Consider the following 25,520-nt stretch of genomic DNA (forward strand, 5'->3'; position numbering starts at 1 on the left):
ACGATGGCGTTTGAATTAGCTGATATTAATTATACAATCTCTTACAGGTCGGGGAACCAAAACATTGTAGCAGATGCCCTTTCAAGATGTTGCTCGACTGGAAATAACACTAAAGCGTTTTGCAGTATCCACTCCCAGCTATGCCATCCCGGAGTTTTTTTTTTTTTTGTTATTTACCTCTTCAAGGCCGATAAAGCCACTACAGATGAGGAGGCTACTTAATAGTGGTTATAACCCTCTCTCAACTCTATAACTCCGAAACATGAACCTTGACGAACAAGGCCGCTGCGCGGAGAAACAAGTTGAGTGCGGTACTACCAGGGACGTGGTGGGGATCAAACTCGGAACCTCTCACTTATGAAGTGAGCGCTTTACCACTACACCACTACCGCATAAGTTACAAGAATGATACATTACTGCAAGACCAGAAATCTACCATACTCCACCGCAGAAATCAAACAATTAACAAACCAATGTACAACTTGAAATGAACTCAAACCACGTTTTTACAAATCACCCACAAGTCGTCTCATTCAGGCAACAAGGCCTTGGGAACGCTTATAGATGGACTTTGTTGGACCTTTACAATCCACTACAGCAAACAAATACATCCTCGTGGTGGTTGACGAGTACTCACGCTACCCATTCGCATTTATCTGTCAAGACATATCAGCTGACACTGTTATACGACACCTTCTCAGCCTCTTTTCATTATTTGGTGCACCATCATCTGTTCATACAGATCGTGGAACTCAGTTCGAAAGTTTAAAAATTAAAGTTTTTCTAGAAAAGAACAGAGTAATTAAAACTAGAACCACTCCTTACCATCCCCAAGGCAATGGTCAGTGTGAACGAATAAACAGAACAATACTAAAAGCTGTTAGTCTAGCTCTGAAAACCTCTAGGTAAACCTCTGAAAAAGTCTAGGAAAAGAGAAATGGGAAATAGTATTGCAAATGGCTTTTTCCTCCATAAGAGGACTTCTGTGTACCGTCACTAACGAAACACCCCATCAGAAGATGATGAACTTTCAACGCTCATCAATAATAGGCACTGTTTTACCTAACTTCTTAACAGAACAGGATTCCACAATCCTTTACAGACGTCAGGTACGAATGAAAGGAGATCCACTTGTTGACAGAGTTCACCTGCTAGAAACAATATCGCCGCACTACGCTCGAATAAAATTTCAAAATGGAAAAACTGATACTGTTTCAACAAAAGACCTTGCCCCACTAGAAGACCTAAATCCCCCCAACAAAATCAGTCCAACAACAATCCGGTGATTTGAACATTGAACAGATAATCATTAGCAACAATATCAGCAATTCAATAAACAGAAACCAAGAAGAACTAAACGAAACCAATGAAGTAACTTCAAGCCAATTAGTTGAGAATTCAATTATAGATAGTATCCCTTGCAATCAGTCACCTACAACAGCGGTACCTAGTCAGCCTATACAGAAAGTTACTACTCCAAAGAATCTTACTAACATACCCTCAAGAACAGGATGCGTTACGAAGAGGCCAAATTATCTTAGAGGTTAAGTCTATACTCTCTGCCCTAAAACTTTCCTAACGTGGAGAAGACTGTTATAATTTAAGTAATAATGTAATATAATATTAATGACGTCACTGAATATTACGTCTTCTGAATATTACGGTTATTAGTAACGCTATTTATATATTATCTATTATACATACGGTTATGAGTTACGCTATTTATATACGACAGATGTTTGTAGTTCTTTTTTTCTTATATTTGATAAAAGCCAAAATATATATGAAAGATTATTTTATTATGGTTTACAACACTGATGTTTCATGGAAACCATGGTTTCCATGAAAGGTCAGTAGTAAACGATTATCTAAGAAGACGTAAAGAAGAGGACTAAGTAAGAGGGTTGTCATTTACTACTCTTTGTTATTCAATAATTCCCAACTTAAAGGAGGTTGCATGCAGTCTATTTTTGGTCACTACAAAATTTTTAATTCAAAGTTTTCATCATAACAACTTAAAATAATATATAGGCAAAAAATCACTGATCTCAGAAAAAAAACAACACTAATCTCAGAAATTTTTAGGTTAGAAGTTAGCTTTGCCAAATGCGACCTTTATCTGGAGAGTTGAGATCAAAAGGTTTTTAATTAACTACATTTTATTTAAAATTAGAACGACTCTATCAAAATATGTCAATGAGAAGAAGCTAGCAATGGCACAAGAAAATAAAAAAAGCAAAAAACAACATCTTGAATTTTGAACCATATAAAACTATAGAAAAGTGTTATTTCACAAGCAAAAAGATTTGGTAAAAAAAATTTGAAAAAAATTTAATGATGCAATATACACTTTTAAACAAAAAAATCTTTTGCTGCTATTCCTGCTGCAGACGCTACTTTAAAATATAATGAACAACTCATGAAATATTGAATGTTCAAAAATAAATAGATTTTGAGATTTTGTTGGAAGATTACTACATTCAAAAAAAATTAAGTGAAAAAAAATACAAAAGAAATGAAGTATTTACTAATTTCCTGCAAAATATGATTTAAACTTACTTGATTTAAATGTTAGGTTTACATCTAAAACTTAGATGTAAACCTTACTTGATTTAAACCTTACTTGATTTAAACCTTACTTGATTTAAATGTTGTTTATATGTAACCTTGTTTATAAGCTCTTATTTTTTTCCTGAGTATAATTTAAGGCATCTGACCTTTCTGTTTTTCATTGTTGAAAGATATTGTGATTTCCCATAATGCTAGACTTTACAAACAAATTCGCCGCAAAAGTGTTAGTAAAGCTGTTCAAAACTAAAAGCCATGAAGATGATGGAAAAGCCATGAATATAATTAAAATGTATTTTGCCATGAAGATAATTTACTCAGGTAAAATACACATTTTTAAATTTGATAAATCAAAAAGATTTTAATTTTTATTATTCAAAAAAAAAATTTGAATTAATATAAATCAAAGTTTAAACTAAATGATCAAAACAGAAAAAAACCATAAACAATCAGCATAAAGAACATACCAAGAATAAAAGTGAAGCATTTTCATGGGTAATATACGATAACTTTCAACAACATCAGCAAAGAATATATCGTTATGTTCCAAATACTCTTTTTGTAAGCGTTTTTCCTGTTCTTCAATTTGATTTGAATAGTATTTGTGTTGTTGCATTCTCTGAAAATCACTTTCACCATTATCACTATTTTCTAAGATGAAAAGATAATGAAAGATAACTTTCACCATTATCACTATTTTTTAAGATGAAAAGGTAATGAAAGATAACTTTCACTATTATCACTAATTTAACTTAAAATAAAAATATGAATCATGGTTAAAAGTCATGATGAAACGCAAGCATATTTAATTAAGATTATTTTAAAATATTATGATTTTAAAATATTGTTAAATTCAGATAAGGCTAAAAATCAAATAAAGTAATAAACCAAAATATTATTATTATATTTATTATAAAAACAAAATATTATTATTATATTTATTATAAAAACAAAATATTATTATTATATTTAACATTCATGTTTCCACACTTGTTTAGTTTGGACAAGTTTCCATTACTCCATTTTTTTATTTGAATATGACATAATGGAAAAGTTAAAACAAAATTATACAACAAGATGCATTTCCTGGTAATAACCTATTTTGCAGATCTAGATTAATTATTTTTATTGTGATACTACTGCAAGAATGATTACTACCCAAGTTTTGTGAGCTCATCTTAACTTTACCCACAACTGGAAACTTTACATCAATTTTACAAGATTTTCTTTTAGTTAACTTTACAACAGCTAAAATGCCTCATCTTCCCTAACTATAATAAATATAAAAATGATAAATCATAATCTTTAGTTGTCATAGCAACAGTTAGCAGCCACATTATATGAATGCCAAAACAAATATAAACAAACCATATGAAGAATATCTGAAAGAAGGTCCAGCAATAAAGCAAGAAGTGTTAAAGTATTTATTTTGAAATCCAGGGAAATAACTGTCAGTTGCAGATAAACTCCGGTAAAACTAAAAAAAAAAATTAAAAACTGTTACAATATAAATACCAATATATGTAAATTCCAAAGGAATAACATGTGTGGTCACATTTTGAGATCAACCTTAACCTGAATAAAAAGTAAAAAAAAAATTGTTAGCAAAGGAAGCAAGGGGGTTTAGATAAACATGAATGAGACAAAAGTTATACATTGCAAAGTCAAGAATAAGCAAACTGAAACTACTGGAAAGTGATCATATGAAGTGTACAGAAAAGAATTGGATCAAACTCTATTGCTATTGCTTGCACAGCATGTAAGCAATGTATTGACAATAGATGTAATGGTATATAATGTGCTCTTAACACTTTTGGTATGGATGTGTGGTATGACTCTAAAAGAAAAGAAATAATAAGCTTAAACAAAGATTGCAAATGATTAAGTATCAACATATAGAGTATTAGCAGTTTCAGAGGTAAAAGGTAGTAAAGAAGTAGAAGTAAGAAACTCGGAGAGAGTGCATTACAGGCAACATAAAAGTTCTGCAGTTGAAAAAATTCTCATGATCATGTATATACAAAAAACAATATGAAAAACTTAAATCCTATGCAAGCTAAGCAACATATGCAAACATAGAAACATAGAAACTAAAACTAGGATAATGATGATCACAATGAAGATGATGAAGACAATAATGATGATGTTGATGATGGTGATGACTCTTTTATCAACTTTTGTTTAGTTATCTTTTTTTCTATTTTTGTTTAGTTATCTGAAATTTATTTTAAAAGTTTAAACACGTGATCATTTTTTATATCAAAGTTAAATTGTAGAAATTTTGAAATGCCAAAATGATTATTTAAAAAGAATCATTGGATAAATGAAGAATTAATAATAGAATTCATAAAACTCTCATCTTGAATATGTTACTTAAAGTTAAACAGAAGTAAAAATAACTAAAAAACTTTTTATCAAATGTGCTGTTTGTTCAAATTATTACCTCTTATTTGTTTTTTGAAAAACTTTTACTCAAGTAGAAAACTTTTCAAGTGTTAACAAAGAAGGCTTAATACGTAAAAAAACCCTTCAAGCTGTTGTACAACTCTCCTCAGCTCTCCTCCTCAGCGATGATATGGTCAAAGATATTTGGAAGTAGAACTCAAGATTGTCGAGGGAATAATGAATCAGTTGCAATATTAGAAAGTCCTAGACAAAGAATGTTGCCACAATTGGCAGAATGGTTTGGTAAAAGAAAACCTTCATGCAGGATGGGGTATCATGTCATACAGCTATACCAATCAAAAAAATATCAGAACAGAATGTTCTATTACTGGATTGGCTCACTCACCTGACCTCAGCCCTATATAAGATATTTGAATGTTCCTTAAGAAGGAAATAACTAAAGAAAATATTTCAATTAATGTGTATTTAATAAAAAGAACTATTCACCACTGGAACCATAATAAACAATTGCAGTGATTGGCAGAAAAATGCATCAAAAGTATGCCAAAAAAGGTTCTGGCTGTTGTAGGGGTGATTGGGGGAGTTTCCAGAAATTGATCTAGAATATATTTGCAGTGATTTTTAAATATTAAAATATATTAACAAGTTGTTAAATGCTTTTTATTTGTGAATAAAACATCTATTTTATGAAACTTAAATAAATTTAAAGTGCATAAATTAATATAAAATATTAGATTTTAAATCCGTTTATGTAAAAAACCAGCCATTAACTAGCCTGATACATGATTGCTATAATACATTTTCAGAAAAGTTTTTATTAACTTATTACCATTTTATGTGTAATCAAACCTCCACCACTATTAATTATACAATTAGCATTTCCCAAAACTGGATCATCATTTGAAACTCCTTGCACCACAAGTGAACCATAAAAACCCTAAATTAAGTCAGCATTAAATTAAGTCAGCATTAAATTAAGTCAGCATTAAATTAATTAATTCAGCATTAAATCAAGTCAGCCTTAAATTAAGTCAGCATCAAATTAAGTCAGCATTAAATTAAGTCAGCATTAAACTAAGTCAGCATTAAATTAAGTCAGCATTAAATTAAGTCAGCATTAAATATCAAACATTTGTAGCTAATAAAATTTCAACAAAATTTTTTAATGCTCTTAAACAAAATTTCTTTTTATTTGTTTAAATTTTTAAAAAACCTTTTTTTTTTTATTAAATAATATACTCCAATATACTCCAAATATTATTATCATTTTAAAAGAAATTTAAATTAAAAAAATTTAAAATGTTTTATCATCTGGTAGTAGTGTACACTTTGTAAGCAAAGTATGCAGTTCAAACCTTGCTTAAAAGAAACTTTGTTTCTCTGGAAAGATGTCTTGTTCATCAAGATTCGTATTAGCAATTAATAGGATTGAGATAGGGTATAAAAACAATAAGTATAAATAAAAAAACATTAATTATAGTGGCCCCTTGGATTTAGGTTTTTATATTAAAATTAATGTATAAATATATATATATATATATATATATATATATATATATATATATATATATATACATACATATATATATATATATATATATATATATATATATATATATATATATATATATATATATATATATATATACATACGTATACATAAATATATATCTATATATATCAGGGCCTAATCTGGGAAAAAAATTTGGGTAGCGGTACCTCCTCTTTCCGGCAAACTGCAAATATTATTTTTTTCACAAAAAAAGCAATATCTGCAGTAAAAATGTAAAAAAAAAATAAATAAAGAGTCCTCAAATTTTAATTTGGGCGGTGCCCAAATAGGGTCGAAGCTATCGAAAATGGTCTAGAAAAGCCCCTGTATGTATATATGTATATTTATATATATATATATATATATATATATATATATATATATATATATATATATATATATTATATATATATATATATATATATATATATATATATATATATATATATACATACGTATACATAAATATATATCTATATATATCAGGGCCTAATCTGGGAAAAAAATTTGGGTAGCGGTACCTCCTCTTTCCGGCAAACTGCAAATATTATTTTTTTCACAAAAAAAGCAATATTTGCAGTAAAAATGTAAAAAAAAAATAAATAAAGAGTCCTCAAATTTTAATTTGGGCGGTGCCCAAATAGGGTCGAAGCTATCGAAAATGGTCTAGAAAAGCCCCTGTATGTATATATGTATATTTATATATATATATATATATATATATATATATATATATATATATATATATATATATATATATATATATATATATATATATATATATATATACATATGTATACATAAATATATATCTATATATATCAGGGCCTAATCTGGGAAAAAAATTTGGGTAGCGGTACCTCCTCTTTCCGGCAAACTGCAAATATTATTTTTTTCACAAAAAAAGCAATATTTGCAGTAAAAATGTAAAAAAAAAATAAATAAAGAGTCCTCAAATTTTAATTTGGGCGGTGCCCAAATAGGGTCGAAGCTATCGAAAATGGTCTAGAAAAGCCCCTGTATGTATATATGTATATTTATATATATATATATATATATATATATATATATATATATATATATATATATATATATATATATATATATATATATATATATATATATATATATGTATGTAAATTTTTACTTAATGATATATATAGGTTCAACAATGTTTACAATGCATTTTTGCACCTTGTCTAAAAGAGAAAGAGCATCATTGGAAAATCTGCCCTAGATATGGCAACAGTATTCCATACAAGGAGGGATTTAAGATTTATAAAGATAAAGAATACAGTGCTTTCCATTGAAGACAACTTTAATACTACAATTGGTAGGAACAATTCAATAGTCTTAAAGATGTTACCTGATACACTGTAAGAAGAAAGCTTATGGAGAAGACCAACATGCTAAATTTTATAAAAAGCTTTAGAAATGTCAAGAGCGATAGCCTTAATCTGTACACATTTATCTAATGCACAATAAAATGTATTACTGTTAGCAAATCAGCTGTAGAGCAAGAAGATTAAAATCCATGTCAATGATCAGAAAGTAAGTTATTAGATTCAAGATGAGAGGTTTGTTAATTAAAGACTCAAAAACCTTGCTTATGATTGGAAGAAGACTAATGGGACAGAAGTTAGTCGAGTCAGATTGCTAACAAAATTTCTGGATCGCAGATCCAGAATTTTTGAAAATAGGAATAACATATGCCGCTTTCTAGTAGGCTGGAAAACAAGACTCTGATAGGCACTTGTTAAATAGTTTTGAAAGTATAGATGACAGCTCAAGAGAACACTTCTGCAAGACTATAACAGGTATGTTGTACGGACCACAAGCTGTAGAAGAGTCTGAGCAGGAAATCATTTTAGATACAGAAGCTGGAGTGATACGAATGTCAAGCGATTAATCAACTTTTTTGTCAGCTATTTCAGGTAACTAGTGCAATCAAGAGATGATTTTGATGAAAAGATCTTAGCAAACAATTCAGCTTTGTCTCTAGGTGAGGTGATAAAAACTGAACCATAAAGGAGAGGTGGAATAGCAGATTTGCCCTTATTATAGATACTGTTAAAGATTCTCCAGAAGTCACGAGAGCCTAATTTTTGTGATGAAATACAAGATTTCATGACCTGGAAATAACAGGCTTTTTTTAAAACAAAACCTTTTTACAATGGTTTCTAGCAGTAGTAAGCAGACTTTTGTTTTCTGGAGAATTGTTTTGCTGATAGATATGGAAGTAATGGCTTCGATTGGAAATTGTAGCAGGAAAATGTAATGAAATCATGGAAAGGAGTGAGGCTTGACTTGAAATTCTCAAGAGGGAATAAGAGATTCCATGCTAGCCTGAATCCAAGAAGTCATGTTAGAAGCACATTTGTCAGCAGGAAGACAAAAGATTGTTACCCAAAGGTCATCACAAAAAAATTATGATGATGAAGAAGAATGAGATAATAGTTTTAGAGAGATCAAACTGTGATCAGAAGCACCAAAGGGTGAATGTGGAGAAACTGAGCACTGACAAGGATTAGAAACAAGACATAAGTTTTTAAAGAAGGTAAATGATTTGGATTGTCTGGAAAGCGAGTTGGAAAATTGACTATTTGAGTTAGAGATTGAGAAAGGCAAATGTTGTGGGCCTTAACACCTGCAGAGTCACTGATACTAGAGCCAAGCGTGTTTTATAGTTTTTGGTACTTTATTCATTTTTAAATTTGTTAAAGAACTTGACTCAAAGCATAGATGATACTTAGTACACTACTTAATAGCCTAAGCAATTGCCTCATTACTATTATTAAACCCTCAGTCGTAACAATGACATGCCAAAAGTACAAATAGGGACACAATCCATGCGCAACATGGCACTGTTAGTACACTGATATTTTACAGCTGTTGATGGAATCAGCCTCTCTGAGAGCTACCATAGAGTTCAGGAAACCTGACTACCAGCTGGCCTCAGAACCATAAAACTGAGTTTTAGAGCTGTACCCTCATTAGGAGATAATAGAATGAGTTGCCTAGTCATAAAAACAGAGACTCAAGCAAAACCCATGCATTAAGTAAAGAAGATCCAGCAATCAACATCCTAAACTGGAAATAATGTATTATAAATACATCTGTGCCAGCCTAATAGATGAAGAAGAGGTGAGAGACTGGCCAACAGATAGAACCTGTTTACCCATTAAGTCTTTTCCAAGAAGGCCTTCTATAAGACAGTAGCCAATACATCTAAGGTCTGCCCAAGATGAGTATTTATATCGAGACACTATCTCTAGCCTTTACTCAACCAAGAGCCCCAAAGCAGGGGGTGTTTTAAGTCGGGGTTAGCTTCTCCAAGCCATTGCCTTAAAAAGCATATTCTACAAGGCTACAGCACATGAAGCAGGTTGTTCTGGGTTACATGTTACCAGTAGCAGGATAACGTAGCCTGAGCAGTAGCAGGATAACCTGACCTTTTGATAATTACAGTCAATTTTTAAAAGATTTATTTAAATATAATACTAGGAGATCCAATTTCAATACAAAGCCATTATTTATTGACACTTTAGAATGATATTTAAAACAATATATTATCTAGATTTCTGAAATGTGATTTAGACCATTGGACGCATTATTGGGGTTATAATTATTAACTTAATAGTCTTTCAAGTAAAAATATGCCTACTCACTCACAGTTTTATAATTTTTATTTACTTTTTTAATGATGTGTAAGCACCAATGGGTGTGGTACATTGATACAAATTTTAATTTTATCTTAAATAGTCTCACAAGTTTAACCTTTTTTATTTTGGTAATTAATAAATTTAATTTTGAAGGTATAAATTTATTCTACAAATTACACCAATCGCCAAAAAAAGTCATATTAGAAAAAATAAATAAAAAATCAAAAGTGTATTATGGTGCACCACTTTCCCCAATATGAATTTTTATTTAAAGATGTACAAGAATTTTTATTTATAAATATATATATATTTTTAATTATCTTTGCTTCCAACAAGGCTGCAAGCAGCCACTAATTAAATTTGGAAGTTACTGAAAGAGAAAAGATGAAGATTGTAGAGCAAGATAACGATTGACAGACGACTTAAAGGATTGCAAATTATATGAATCAGAAAAACACGATGAAGGATGATCGAGGAAAAAAACTAGACAAATAAGCATTTTTGGAGCACTTAGGAACAGTCACAGAAAAAGGATGAGACTTAATTAAATGACGAGTAACACGAGTATGAACTTTAGAAGATGGCACAAAAGACGCTAGCTCTTTAAAGCAGAGTCCATTATGGTATCTGTAGAAAAGAGAATGAGAAGCAACATTATGAAGATGTGATAATGGTTGGAGGTTGGCTGCAAGAGCAGGTCCAACTATGTTTACAATGCGTTTTTACACCTTGTCTAAAAGAGTAAGGGCATCGTTAGAAGATCCGCCCCAGATATGGTAACAGTATTCCATACAAGGCCGGATTTGAGATTTATAGAGATAGAAAATAGAATCCGAAGTAGGAAAGTGACGAGCTTGATAAAGAGATGCAACCTTAGCAGATGCTAATTTTGCAACTGATTTGATATATGGTTTCCAAGAAAGATTGGAAGTAAGAGTTAATCCTAGAAGATGAAGAGTAGATGACCCATCACCGTTCATAAATATAGGAAGATCTAAATTACTGCTATAACAATTGGCTGAAAAAAATTGAGTTTTATCTGTATCGAAGTTCACCAGCCACTGTGAGCCCCATACTGTAGCAGAAGTGAGATCCTTTTCAAGCTCAAATGCCCCCCCCCCCCCCCAAGCAATCAGAGAGTGTTGGTTTCTTATCACAACAAGAATAAATGGTATCATCAGCAAACAATGCCACCTTAGATGTGAAAATATCTGGTATCATCAGCAAACAATGCCACCTTAGATGTGAGAATATCTGGAAGATTGTTGATGAAATTAAAAAGAGTATAGGGCCAAGGATAGAACTTTGAGGAACCCCTGAAGTTACAGAATAAGAAGAAGAGTGCTGTCCATCGAGGACAACTTTTATACTAAGATTGGAAAGGAAGGATTCAATAATCTTAAAGATGTTGCCAGATACACCATAAGAAGAAAGCTTATGGAGAAGACCAGCATGCAAAACTTTATTAAAAGCTTTTGAAATGTCAAGAGTGATGGCCTTAACCTCTCCACCTTTATTTAATGCACGATAAAACCTATCAGTTATTACTATTAGCAAATCAGTTGTAGAACTAGAAGATCGAAATCCATATTGATGATCAGAAAGTAAGTAATTAGATTGAACAAGATGAGAAATTAAGTGTTTGTTTGTTAAAGATTCAAAAACCTTGCTTATGATAGGAAGAAGACTAATGGAACAGTAGTTAGACGAATCAGATGGCTCTCTAGAATTTTTGAAAATAGGGATAACAGATGTCGCTTTCCAGCAGGCTGGAAAACAAGACTCTGATAAGTACTTGTTAAATAGTTTTGAGAATATAGACAACAGCTCCGGAGAACACTTCTGCAAGACAATAACAGGTATGTTGTCTGGGCCACAAGCTGTAGAAGAGTCTAGGCAGGAAATCACTTTAGATATAGAAGCTGGAGTGATACGAATATCAAGCAATGGATCAACCTATTTGTTGGTAATATCAGGTAGAATGCAATTAGTGGAATCAAGAGATGATATTGAGGAAAAGTTTTTAGCAAACAATTCAGCTTTGTCTTTAGGTGAGGTGACAAAGTCTAAACCATACAAGAGAGGTGGAATTAAAGATTTGCCCTAATTATTGATACTATTAAAGATTTTCCAGAAGTCACGAGAGCCTAGTTTTTGAGATAAGATACGAGATTTCATGACCTGAGATAGCAGGCTTTGGCGTTAGACAAAACCTTTTTACATTAGCTTCTAGCAGTAATAAACAGACGTCTGTTTTCTGGAGAATTGTTTTGCTGATAAATATGGAAATAACGGTTTCAATTGGCAATCGCAGCAGCACAGAGTGAGGAAAACCATGGAGGAGAGTGAGGCTTGACCTGGAATCGTCGAGAGGAAACAAAAGATTCCATGCCAGCCTGAATCCACGAAGTTATGTAAGATGTGCATTTGTTGACAGGAAGACTAAAGATTTCTACCCAAGGGCCATCACGAAGAAAATCACGGAAAGAATCCCAGTCAACTTTACTGTAGTTGTAAGAGGTTCAATAATAGGGGGATTCAGGTGATGAAGAAGAATGAGAAATTAGTTTTAGAGAGATCAAACTGTGATCAGAAGCACCAAAGGGAGAATGCAGAGAAACTGAGCACTGACTAGGATCAGAAACAAGACATAAGTCGAGTAGAGAAGGTAAATGATTCGGGTTGTCAGGAAAGCGAGTTGGAAAGTTGACTATTTGAGTTAGGGATTGTGAAAGGCAAAAGTTGTGGGCTTTAAAGTCTGCAGAGTCACCGACAATAACTATATTAGCTGATGGATAAAGAGAGAGGGCTTGGTCAATATGATCAGCGTGCAGTCTTGAGATGAAGGAGAGCAATAGAGAACAAAGAGATACAGTGAAATAGTGTTAAACGAAAACACATGAAAGAATAGTCTGTGGATTCAAACCTAGTTTCACGACAAATGGATGAATTCTTACGAATCTAAATGCCCAGGCCAAGCATATGATTATTGGAGTCTTTACGAATTGAAGAAAGATAACTATCAACACTAAGATCACAAGATGAGACTGCTGAACTCAAATTAGTCTCACAAAGAGCAAGTAGGTCTGGTGAACTTTGCAAGAGATAAGACTCAACAGAAGAAAAGTTACTTCGAAGACCACGAATATTAGTGAATGATAGGTTTAGAGAACTTGGTGATGATAATGGTTTTTTGTGTTTTATAGTTGTTAGTACTTTATTCATTTTAAAATTAGATTGAAGAACTTGACTCAAAGCATAGGTAGTACTCAGAACACTGTTTAATAGCCCAAGCAATTGCCTCATTACTACTAGTAAACCCTAAGTCGTAACAAAGGGTTCCAAATGTGGCCTCCGCAATGCACACTAAAAGTACAAATAGGGACACAATCCATGCGCAACATGGCACTGTTAATACTTTGATATTTTTCAGCTGTTGATTAAGTCAAGAAGATCCAGCATTCAACATCCTAAACTGGAAATAATGTATTATAAGTACATCTGTGCCAGCCTAATAGATGAAGAAGAGGTGAGAGACTGGCCAACAGATAGAATCTGTTTACCCCTTAATGGTGGAAAATTAAAATTTAATGACCAAAAAATCGGCAAAATCAATAGTATATAATATTATAATATATAACATTAGCATCAAAATATATAACATTATCATCAAAGTATATAAATTATCAAAATATATAACATCAAAATATATAACATTATCAAAATATATAGCATCAAAATATATACATTAATCAAGTATATATATTAATCAAGCATCAAAATATATATATTAATCAAATATATATATCGATCAATATTAATCATCAAAATATATAGCATCAAAATATATAACATTAGCATCAAATATATAACATTAGCATCAAAAAATTTGTAAACAATGTAAAAAAATGTGTTTTTTACCAATATTTCAACGCATCCTTTACTGAAGCTAAAATAAATATTAATTAAAAGGTTTTTATGTTTACTATTATGTTTTAAAATAATTATAACATTGAATTGATATTTTAATTAACATTTTTTAATTGATTAAAAAAAGAACAATTATTAATGAGTTTAAAAATTTGCAAACAAAAGTAGGAATATTTCAATGATATTTAATCAAAATTTATTAGAAATCTCTTTACTATATCGAGGGACTATCAAGTAACAATCAAGAACAGATTTTCACTTAATAGTGAAACTCATTTAAGTCAGTTGATTGGGATAGCCACTTCAAAACATAATAGATAGCCACTTCAAAACATTATTCTTTTTGAAAAATTCTTGAACTGATTTGCCTACGTGTTTGGAGTTGTTATCCTGATGACATATCAATCCATGAGGCATTTTTTATTCCTTGCATGAGGTAACACAATACTCTTGCATATTACATGTCTTTGTATATTTCTTGATCAATAATTCCAGTATTCTTAAGGGGTACACAGATTTTATCTGTTGATCAACCTCGCACCCCTTCTTCATCTGTTAGGCTGGCGCAGATGTATTTATAATACATTGTTTCTAATTTAGGATGTTGAATGCTGGATCTTCTTGACTTAATGCATGGGTTTTGCTTGAGTCTCTGTTTTTATGACTAGGCAACTCGTTCTATTATCTCCTAATGAGGGTACAGCTCTAAAACTCAGTTTTATGGTTCTGAGGCCATCTGGTAGGTTTCACAAACTCTGTGGTAGCTCACAGAGAGACTGTTTCCATCAACAGCTGTAAAATATCAGAGTACTAACAGTGCCATGTTGCGCATGGATGGTGTCCCTGTTTTAACTTTTAGTGTGCATTGTCAAGGCCACATTTGGAGCCCTTTGTTACACATTAGGGTTTATTAATAGTAATGAGGCATTTTCTTGGGCTATTAAACAGTGTACTGAGTACTGCCTATGCTTTGAGTCAGGTTCTTTAACAAATCTATAAATGACTAAAACAATAAAAACTATAAAAAACAAAAAACCATCGTCATCACAAAGATCTCAAAACCTATCATTCACTAATATTCGTGGTATTCGAAGTAACTTTTCTTCTGTTGAATCATATCTCTTGCAAAGTTTACCAGACCTAATTGCTCTTTGTGAGATTAATTTGAGTTCAGCTGTCTTATCTTGTAGTGTTGATGGTTATCTTCCTTTAATTCGTAAAGACTCCAATAGTCACATGCTTGGACTGGGCATTTACATTTGTAAGAATTCACCCATTTGTCAGGAAACTAGGTTTGAATCCAGACTTATCTTTTATGTGCTTTTGTTTAGCACCATTTCACTCTATCGCCTTTCTCTTTGTTCTATATCGCTCCCCTTCATCTCAAGACTGCACTCTTTTTGATGTAATTTCTAATCAAATTGACCAAGCCCTCTCTCTTTATCCATCAGCCATTCTTGTTGTTGTTGGTAACTTTAATGCTCATCACACTAAATGGCTTGGCTCTAGTGTTAGTGACTCTGCAGGCGTTAAAGCCCACAGCTTCTCAATCCCTAACTCAAATAGTCAATTTTCCAACTCACTTTCCAGACAACCTGAATCATTTACCTTATGCCTTGTTTTTGATCCAAGTCAGTGCTCAGTTTCTCCACATTTAACCTTAGGTGCTTCTGATCACAGTTTGATCTCTCTAAAACTATTAAATCGTTCTTCTTCATCATCAGATTCCCCCTATCATCGTACCTCTTACAACTATCTTAAAGCTGACTGGGACTCTTTCCATGATTTTCTTCGTGATGGGCCTTGGTTAGAAATCTTTCATCTTCCTGCTGACAAATGTGCTTCTTACATAATTTTGTGGATTCAGGGTGGCATAGAATCACTTATTCTATCTTGATGATTCCAGGTCAGGCCTCACTCTTCTCCATTGTTTTCCTGAAATAGTGCTGCTGCAATTTTCAAACAAAACTCTTACTTCCATATCTATCAGCATAACAATTCTCCAGAAAACAGACATCTTTTTATTACTGCTAGAAACCATTGTAAAAAGGTTTTGTCCAACGTCAAAGCCCGCTATTTTCAGGTCATGAAATCTCATATCTCATCTCAAAAACTAGGCTCTCGTGACTTCTGGAGAATCTTTAAAAGTATCTATAATAAAGGCAAATCTGCTATTTCACCTCTCTTGTATGGCTTAGACTTTGTCATCTCACCTAAAGACAAAGCTGAACTGTTTGCTAAGAACTTTTCATCAAAATCATCTCTTGATTCCACTAGTTGCGTTCAACCTGATTTAGCCATCAAACTGGTTGATCGATTGCTTGACATTTGTATCACTCCAGCTTCTGTATTTAAAGTGATTTCCTGTTTAGACTCTTCTAAAGCTTGTGGTCTGGACAACATACCTGTTATTGTCTTGCAGAATTGTTCTCCAGAGCTGTCATCTTTACTTTCAAAACTATTTAACAAGTGCTTATCAGAGTCTTATTTTCCAGCCTGCTGGAAAGCGATATCTGTTATCCCTATTTTCAAAAATTCTGGAGAGCGATCTGATTCCTTTAACTACCCTCCGATTAGTCTTCTTCCTATATAAGCAAGGTTTTTGAATCTTTAATTAATAAACACTTAATCTCTCATCTTGAATCTAATAAATTACTTTCTGATCATCAATATGGATTTCAATTTTCTCATTCTACAGCTGATTGCTAACATTTATAACTGATAGATTTTATTGTGCATTAGATAAAGGTGGAGAGGTTAAGGCCATTGTTCTTAAGATTTCTAAAGCTTTTGATAAAGTTTGGCATGCTGGTCTTCTCCATAAGCTTTCTTCTTATGGTGTATCCGGCAACATCTTTAAGATTATTGAATCCTTCCTTTCTAATTGTAGTATAAAAGTTGTCCTTGATTGACAGCACTCTTCTTCTTATTCTGTAACTTCAGGGGTTCCTCAAAGTTCTATCCTTGGCCCTATACTCTTTTTAAATTACATTAATGATCTTCCAGATATTCTCACATCTAAGGTGGCATTGTTAGCTGATGATAGTACCATTTGTTCTAGTCATGATAAGAAGCTAACACTCTCTGATTGCTTAGAGGGGACATTTGAGCTTGAAAAGGGTCTCACTTCTGCTACAGTATGGGACTCACAGTGGCTGGTGAATTTCAATACAGATAAAACTCAATTTTTTTCAGCCAATCTTTATTGCAATAATTTAGAATAATTTAGGATTAACTCTTCCGATCTTACTTGGAAACCATATTCAATTCTGTTGCAAAATTAGCATCTGCTAAGGTTACATCTCTTTATCAAGCTCGACTCATTCTTACTCGGGATTCTATTCTCTATCTCTAAAAATCTCAAATCCGGCCTTGTATGGAATACTGTTGCCATATCTGGAGCGGATCATTTAATGATGCCCTTTTTCTTTTAGACAAGGTGAAAAAAACGCATTGTAAACATAATTGGACCTGCTTTTGCAGCCAACCTCTATCCATTATCACATTGTTGTAATGTTGCTTCTCTTTCTCTTTTCTACAAATACTATTATGGGCACTGCTCTAAAGAGCTAGTGTCTCTTGTGCCATCTAATGCAATTCGTTCTCATGTTACTCGTCATTTAATTAAGTCTCATGCTTTTTCTGTGACTGTTCCTAAGTGCTTCAAAAACTCTCATCCCCCTCGTTTTTTTCCTCAAACATCAGTTCTTCAGAACTCGCTTCCTTTATCTCACATTCCTGATTCATATAATTTGCAATATTTTAAGTCGTCTGTCAACTGTTATCTTGCTCAATAAACTTGCTCAATAAACAACTCTATTATTGGTTGCTTGCAGCCTTGTTGTAAGCAAAGATGTTGAAGAAAAAAGATTTTTTTTTAAATATATATCTATGAAGTGGATCAACATCTTCCAAACTAAAATATCTCAAAACTATCACATTACCACCTCTATATTTTACTGTGAACAGTTGGGAGTTAGGATTTGTACAAAATGGATGTCCAATGAACTTGATTCTATCTGATCCAAACTGCATAAACTTATTTTCATCACAAAAAAGAACCTTTGACCTCTTTAGATACTCGTAATAAGATACTTTCTTCAAACTTCTTTAAATACCATCTCCAAAGTTTTGAATTTTCAAGGAAATCAATGGCTTTTTAGCAGAATGCCTTCCAAACACATTTAAATGCCATAAAAAATGTTTTGCATTAGAAATAATACAAATTATTCCATAAAACATTTTATTTGTTCATTTAAATTAACAGCTGTTAAACAGGGTTTTTGCTGCTAAATATCACAAGCTTTTTATCCTGACAATACGTTATTTTGCGTGTTTTTTCTGAAATTTTTCAAATTTTTGTGGATCCAGTAAGTTTATATTCTCTTAGAATTTGTCAACTAGCAGACTTACCAGCTCCATAAAAATGTCTTATGAAAAGAATTTCCATTTTTCAATCAAATTTTTAACAGATCATATAACATCAGCAGATGTTATACATTTCCTATATCTGTGACCTCAATAACTTATAGGTAAAGTTTTTTAATTACTTCCACAAAGTAATCACTTACAATATTTATAAAATTGCAATTAATTGGGATAAATGTAAAAGCTACAGTATGTCTGACAATTCTTGAACTCTTTAAAAATAGTTATCTTTAAAATCAATTAAAGTATGTTAATTAGATAATCAATATTTGTTCAAAACATAATAGTAAACTTGAAAAACTTTTAATTGGTATGTAATATGTCGACTTTAGTGAAATAAGTACTGGATCCCAAGTACCAAAACAAGTTGTGTTCATATATTAATTAACCCTTAATAAATAAGTTTCAAGTTAATTAACCTTTTTAAAACAAATTATTTATCTAGATAATAATTTTTTTAATTATTATTATTTCAAAGATAAATTCTGGCTCTTATTTTTTTTTTTAAATAACACTGGTTAATGCGGGCAGTACTACCCTAAAATAGTTTTAAGGACCTTTTTTTATTTTTTAAAGGCATTTTTTCAGTCAATTTCTTCAAAATTATTTATTTGAAAAATTATTGGGGGGGAGGGGGCAAATGCCCCTGCTGACCTTATTTTAACTATTTAAAGAAATTTTAAACATAAGACAAAAAAAGGGTAGGAAAGGGTTTAGAATCTTAATTTCTTGAAATATAAGACAACACTTTAGGTATCATTTATTTATTTTACTAAAATGATTATAGACTTGTAGCTAAGTAAGAAATCAAAGACAGCATAAAGAGTATAACTTATGGTAATCCACCAGCAAAAAAAATAATATAAATATAGTGTTTCTTTTTTATGCCAATAAATCTTCTAAATTATATCACAAAAAAGGATTTAAAGTGTTGCAAAATGCAGCGTCCAGCTACATTTTTATGATTTAAAATTACAACTTTACACCTTAAAAAAATTATTCCTATAATATTTTAAATAAGTAAAAAAAAACTATAAGTCATAAATATTACTAACAATTACTTAAAAAAAAATTATAATTATATAAAATGACAATAAATATGGAATAAATTATTTAAAAACCTTTGGTAAGACAAATCTTTTAGCTGGTTTATATAAATAGAACCCATCTTTTTCTCCAGTGCTAAATGAAGTGAAGACAACTTCTGTAACGACATCCTACAACAGTAAAAAAAACACACCCACAACGAAGTTATTTCGCTTTTTATTTTATAACATTTTAAAAGAGTTGCTTAAAGTTTAAATACTTTATTAATGTTTAACCCTTTGAGCGCTCGATAAAATTTAAACGCCGTTCAGAAAAATTCAACTAAAAAAAAAACGGCAAAAAACATAACAAAAAACAAACAAGAAAAAACTATTTTTGAACTTTATTTTTTTGTAGGTTTATAAGATTAAAAGCAGTTTAATGATTTTAATGCACAGCTTTTATGTGATAATTACAAAAACAGGCTGGACACAGTCCAACACCACATAACTGACACTGCCAACTTGTGCGCACGCGAGTTTGGTGCCCAGCTACACATTTTATTTTTTTTCCTGCACTAACTTTCACAAGATTGTGACCATATAATGGATTGTTATTTGCAGTATGTTGGGGAAGTGGGTATGAGACAATTGTACTATTAGCCATTTCAATCTTTCTTGATGTTCGTCTTTTAGAAATTACTTTCACTGGATAATAATCTCCGACTAAACTTTCCACTATAGCCATCATAAAATCTATTCTTGACATTGGCTTATGTTCATTTGTATTGAGCTTATACAATAAATAGCTATTTAAAATTGCCCTACCAAATAGAGAAAAAGCAACTTTAGTTGTCCACTTTATTGTTTTACGCTCAGACAAGTACACATAGAGCTGTGCATCACCCAAATCTACACCACCTATGGTTTTATTGTAAAGGGCAACAGCATTTGGTTTCATAACTATATTTCCTCTTCTGTTATGTATTTCAGTAAAACCTGCTTTGGCAACAGTAGATAGTAATATAGGCTTTTTTTTACCATCTTGGTATGCCACTCGCAACAAAGGCCCTTTTCTACATTGGCAAACCTCCTTGTTTTTTAATTTTGATTTGATGCAGATTTCTGGTAGGCCTTTCCTATTGACTCTCACTGTGCCTGTTGCAGTGGTCTGATAAGCATATAGATCTAATAACAGTTGAGAAGAAGTGTAATAATTGTCAATACCTAAGTGATGACCTTGATGGAGGAAATTAGTTTGGCCCAAAAGACGAAAAACTAAACTATAAGTCATACCATAGGCAATGGCTGCTACATCTGGGTCTTTTCCTCCTTTGTAAATTTCAAATTGACACAAATAACCATTGGTGCTGTCTGAAACACACCATAACTTAATCCTAAACCTAGAATGACGTTTGTTTGGCTTTTAGACGTTTTTTGGCAATCTTTTAGAGATAAAAGGAAAGCTTTTATCTCTAAAAGATTGGTCTTTCCCTGTTTAATCCATCCATGACCTCTTGATGTTGGATGGGACCTCAAATGTTGTTGATTATTTTGAATCCATGTATCAGCATAATTATTAGTAAAATTTACTATATTTTGCAAAAATTCACGGGTAAAAAACAAGTCAAGATATTCAATAGGCTTAGACTCAGGTGAAATTGAGTGCTTGGGTCCTGATTCACCAGTAAAATAAACAACATCAGGACCAAGGTCATCTCCTAGAATAAATACCCAATCATCTAAAACATTACCATCAACATCGCCATCGCCATCAGAACTGAAGTCTACATAAAAATTAAAATAAAAACTCCAAATTATCATACTAGTTGATATATTTGTATTAAATAATATTGTATACAATTTTTAAATTAAAGTTATCGTGCCTTCATCAAACAAACTGTCATCGCTGGAACTTAAAAAATCTTCGCTGGTACAACATCCATACAACTTTCTTCACTGTCGCTCATTTTTAATGCCAAATATATAAAGACAATATACCAAAAGATAGAAAAAAATGTGCTCTATTCAATGCTACCATTTTTAATGAACGAACAGCGGTATTGTGCTGTAAAAAGTCATAGTTTCAAAGACCACTTTTAAAGCCACGATCGTGGCTCTTCGCGCTCTGACGGTATACCCACGATCGTGGCTCGTCGCGCTCTAAGGGTTAATTTAAAATATAATTCCTAGAATAAAAGACAACTAACTAAAACAACCTTGTTACCATAGTTATATAAAACAACTTTGAGCATTCCTTTGATTCCATCTTGGGCATGGTCATATACACCTAACTCATGTATAACAATTGGATGATTCACCTAAAACAAAAATAATTAAAAGAAAAATTTAAAAGTCCGTTTTCTTTAAATGTAAATTTCAAAACCATGTTTATTTTGACTTTCACTGTACAAGCCTACAAAACATTATTATTGATAAGCTTCTTTTCTCCTGATGATCTTTATTTTTCTCCAATAACCAACTTTTGATCTTATTTATGACTGTTTCATTTACAATTAAAATAAAAAAAAACAAAGATAAGGATAAAAGAAAATTTTTTTACAAGCGTTTTAAATTTTAAAAGTGGTATAAAATATTTAAATCTTTTCAGTAAAATTTTTATTTTACTGAAAAGATTTAAATATTTTTAATCTAAAAAAATTATAGAAAAAACTCCTACTTTTATGTTGTTTTTGAGGCGCAATCACTTATTTGGTGTTTTTGGAGTGCAATCACCGATTTGGTGTCTTTGGGAGTGCAATCACTAACTTAGTGTTTTTGGAGTGCAACAACTTGTATTTCTTTATTGTTGCTTTATACAACTTAGATAAAAAATGTAAAATGGTTTTAAAATAAAACATGTTTTAGTTTCAGTATGGTAGTATTGAGATACTGACGTTAATTACTAAAGTTAATAAGTAAAATAAAAATATCCACAAAGACTGGTATATAACACAGACTCACATACACACACAAACACACACAGTTAACAACACAGTTAACAGCAGAATATTAAAACAACACAGTTAACAGCAGAATATTAAAACTTTGAAAATAGAGCATTTTGTAAAAACAAACTTCTGCAATATCATTTAAAAATAGATAGATATAAAGATTAAATAGATAGATATAAAGATATAAAAATCTAGAATGGTAATAATCCCGTTTGAATGTAATTGATTTTTTTTAAACTAATGCTATATAAATTGCTCTCAAAATAATAATAAAGAAATAAACAATGCAACAATTTATTAATAACTAGATGTAAAAATTATATGTAAAAAGATAATATAAAAGGCTTTTAGATAGTTTGTGTAGTCATGAAATCAATACACACTTTTACTTTGCATACTTTTAAGTTGCATTATTTTTTAAAAAGTTTTATTAATTTTTTTTTTTTTGATTATAAAAACTATAAGCTTATTTCTTAAAAAAGATTTACAGACTTGCTGTATATTTCTGGTGTAGATGTAGGTCAAAAAGGATTTTGGAAAATTTAGTGCCTTATAGTTTTATCGCCAGTGGTATTGCTCTAGTCATCATGTCATTTGTTGCAAAAGTTGAAGTCAGACTGTTTTACACCTTTTATTGCCCATAATATAGTTTTCACTAATTTGTCAAAAGCCAGAGCGTTTTTGGTATGTGGAAAATAAATGCAGCGGATTGAGAGAGATTCTTATGGGAGTTTAAGTTCAAGCCAAACCTGTTCTGAGAATTTGCATTGAAAACTGTTGCTTAGTTGAGAATGGTCAATTTCATTGACAATAAAGCTGGTCTTGCCATATATGGCTACACCTAAAGTACACCTGTACTTGATTTTCTTGTGTAGTTTCACATTATCAATAATTGTAAATTGATAAAATTTAGTTAAAGAAATTTACAAACAAAAATATATTTACTGCTACAGATTATTTAACTAAATAAACCATTTTCAAAATAAATAAATTAAAAAAACAAAAAACATTTTTTTCTCATCATTCTGGATAAAGAATCCATAAAAAAACATTAAATAAATAAAATAATCCAGTAAAATACAGTAAAAATGAACAATTAAAAAGAAAAAATAATAATAAAAAAGAAAGTCAGCAAGACATAAACAGTAAATAAAAATAAAAAAATATTTATTTATTTATTTTATTGTTAAAACAAAGAAATTATACCTGAAAATCAAGTCCATAATGACCAGAGTTGATTAGTTGAAAATCTGTAGGAATGTTCTGTAGATAATATGTTGTATGCATTTCTACAATAAAATATTTTATATTTTATAACTTTTATGTACTAAAAATTTAATAAAAAAGAAAATGCAAATACAAAGATAAAAGAAAATATAAAAATTTTAATAAAAAAGAAAAAATAATACAGCATAATTAAAACTGAAGAATTGGTCAATAAAGATTTGTCCCTTATATTATTTATATTTTCAAATTCAAAACTTTTACTTAAATTCGTTAGTTAGTGTTAACTTATAAACATTATTTGCAGGTTTTATAATTTATAATTATTATAATTATTAATTTATAATATTATAATTCACAACTATTATAATTGATACTTATTATAATTTATAACTGTTATAATTTATAGCAAATTTTTGTTTTTAGTTACAATAACTTTTGTGTTATCGTAAAGTTACAAATTAGTTTTGCTATAAAAATAATACACCTTCATTTTGCTTATTTTTTCGAACCAATTAAATTAGTTGAAAAATCTCTTTGGTTAAAGATACAGCTCTTTTTTCAGCTGAAAGAAGTGTTAAGAATAAAATTTCCATGAAAGTGAAAATTTTAGATGTTCTGAAGAGAGAGAGAAGAAAGAAAGAAAAGAAAGTGAATGAATGCTTGTTTGATTTTCAAAAGGATGAAGTCTTTAATATGTCTTCAAATTTGATACATCAGAAGTCCAGAAAAAACTGCTTTTTAGACTTTTTCCAAAAAATCCATATGACTTGGAATTTGTTCAAGATGCATGTGACTCAAAAAGTCTAATTAAAAATTTTTTTTTCATCTAAAAACAAACTCAATGTAGTAATTCAAAATTCAGCTAAAAAGCAGTACTTAAATTTATATGACAAACTCAACACTTTTTAAAAGAAATGTTAGTATATGAATCAGCAGAAAAAAGAAATGAAGATCCTGAACTTTTATTTAAAGAACATAATATTGAGAACTAATTGAACTAAAATTAACTTAATTTTAAAAATGTATAGAAAAGAATTTTTCAAGCTTTAAAACAATTATTACCGAAGTCTATTTTTTTGTGAGAGCTAGCTTCACATCTGAATTCATCAACACGATCTTCTGGAGGAATATTGCATGCATTCTTGCTTACAATAAACTTTAACAATACACTAAAAAGAATAAAAAAATTCTCTCTTATTGAAAAAAAAACAAATAGAATCTTTTGACCATATCATGAATTAGAATACTATCATTTAGTGGTAACATTTGTAAATTTGAAATCAAACAACAACAGATTTATCAATAAACTGCTACAACAGCAACACAAGAAATTTATCAACAAACTGATACTGATACATAATAAATTTATCAACAAACTAATACAACAACAACACAAGAAATTGCAAAAACATTAGTAAAAAAATAAAATAAATTATCATTATAGCAAATTTATCAACAATAACAAGAAAAACATAAACCATTTAAAACTGTTTTATTTATAGTTTTAAATGGTTTATGTTTTTCTTTTTATAGAAAATTAATTTTTGTTTTTTATATTATTTTGTAGCATTTTTTTGTCTGATAATTTGCACACTGACTGTCATTTGGATACCGAAGAATAAAATTGACTTCAGAACATCAACAATCAAATATGTCTGCTGTTTTAATAAATATTAATGATAATAAGTTAGTAAATTTAAGAATAATAATAACAATAGTCAGTGACTCATGTGAGTATATATGTAATCCTTTTAAATGGTTAACAATA

The 25,520-nt window shown here is 30.6% G+C and overlaps 1 protein-coding gene across 1 annotated transcript in view; it reads right to left on the reverse strand.

Moving 5' to 3' along the window:
- LOC136072095 (UDP-GalNAc:beta-1,3-N-acetylgalactosaminyltransferase 2-like) overlaps positions 1–25,520 on the reverse strand; it is a 42,167-nt gene that overhangs the window by 14,150 nt on the left and 2,497 nt on the right. Inside the window, exons 3-9 of the mRNA XM_065820358.1 lie at positions 24,815–24,921; positions 23,732–23,814; positions 21,791–21,892; positions 19,668–19,763; positions 5,804–5,911; positions 3,937–4,045; positions 3,036–3,219 (exon numbers count right to left, since the gene is read on the reverse strand). Coding sequence (XP_065676430.1) covers positions 3,036–3,219; positions 3,937–4,045; positions 5,804–5,911; positions 19,668–19,763; positions 21,791–21,892; positions 23,732–23,814; positions 24,815–24,921 — 789 coding nt within the window. The remainder of the gene's footprint in view (positions 1–3,035; positions 3,220–3,936; positions 4,046–5,803; positions 5,912–19,667; positions 19,764–21,790; positions 21,893–23,731; positions 23,815–24,814; positions 24,922–25,520) is intronic.

Source organism: Hydra vulgaris, chromosome 15, assembly GCF_038396675.1.
Source record: "Hydra vulgaris chromosome 15, alternate assembly HydraT2T_AEP".
Taxonomy (NCBI): Eukaryota; Metazoa; Cnidaria; class Hydrozoa; order Anthoathecata; family Hydridae; genus Hydra; species Hydra vulgaris.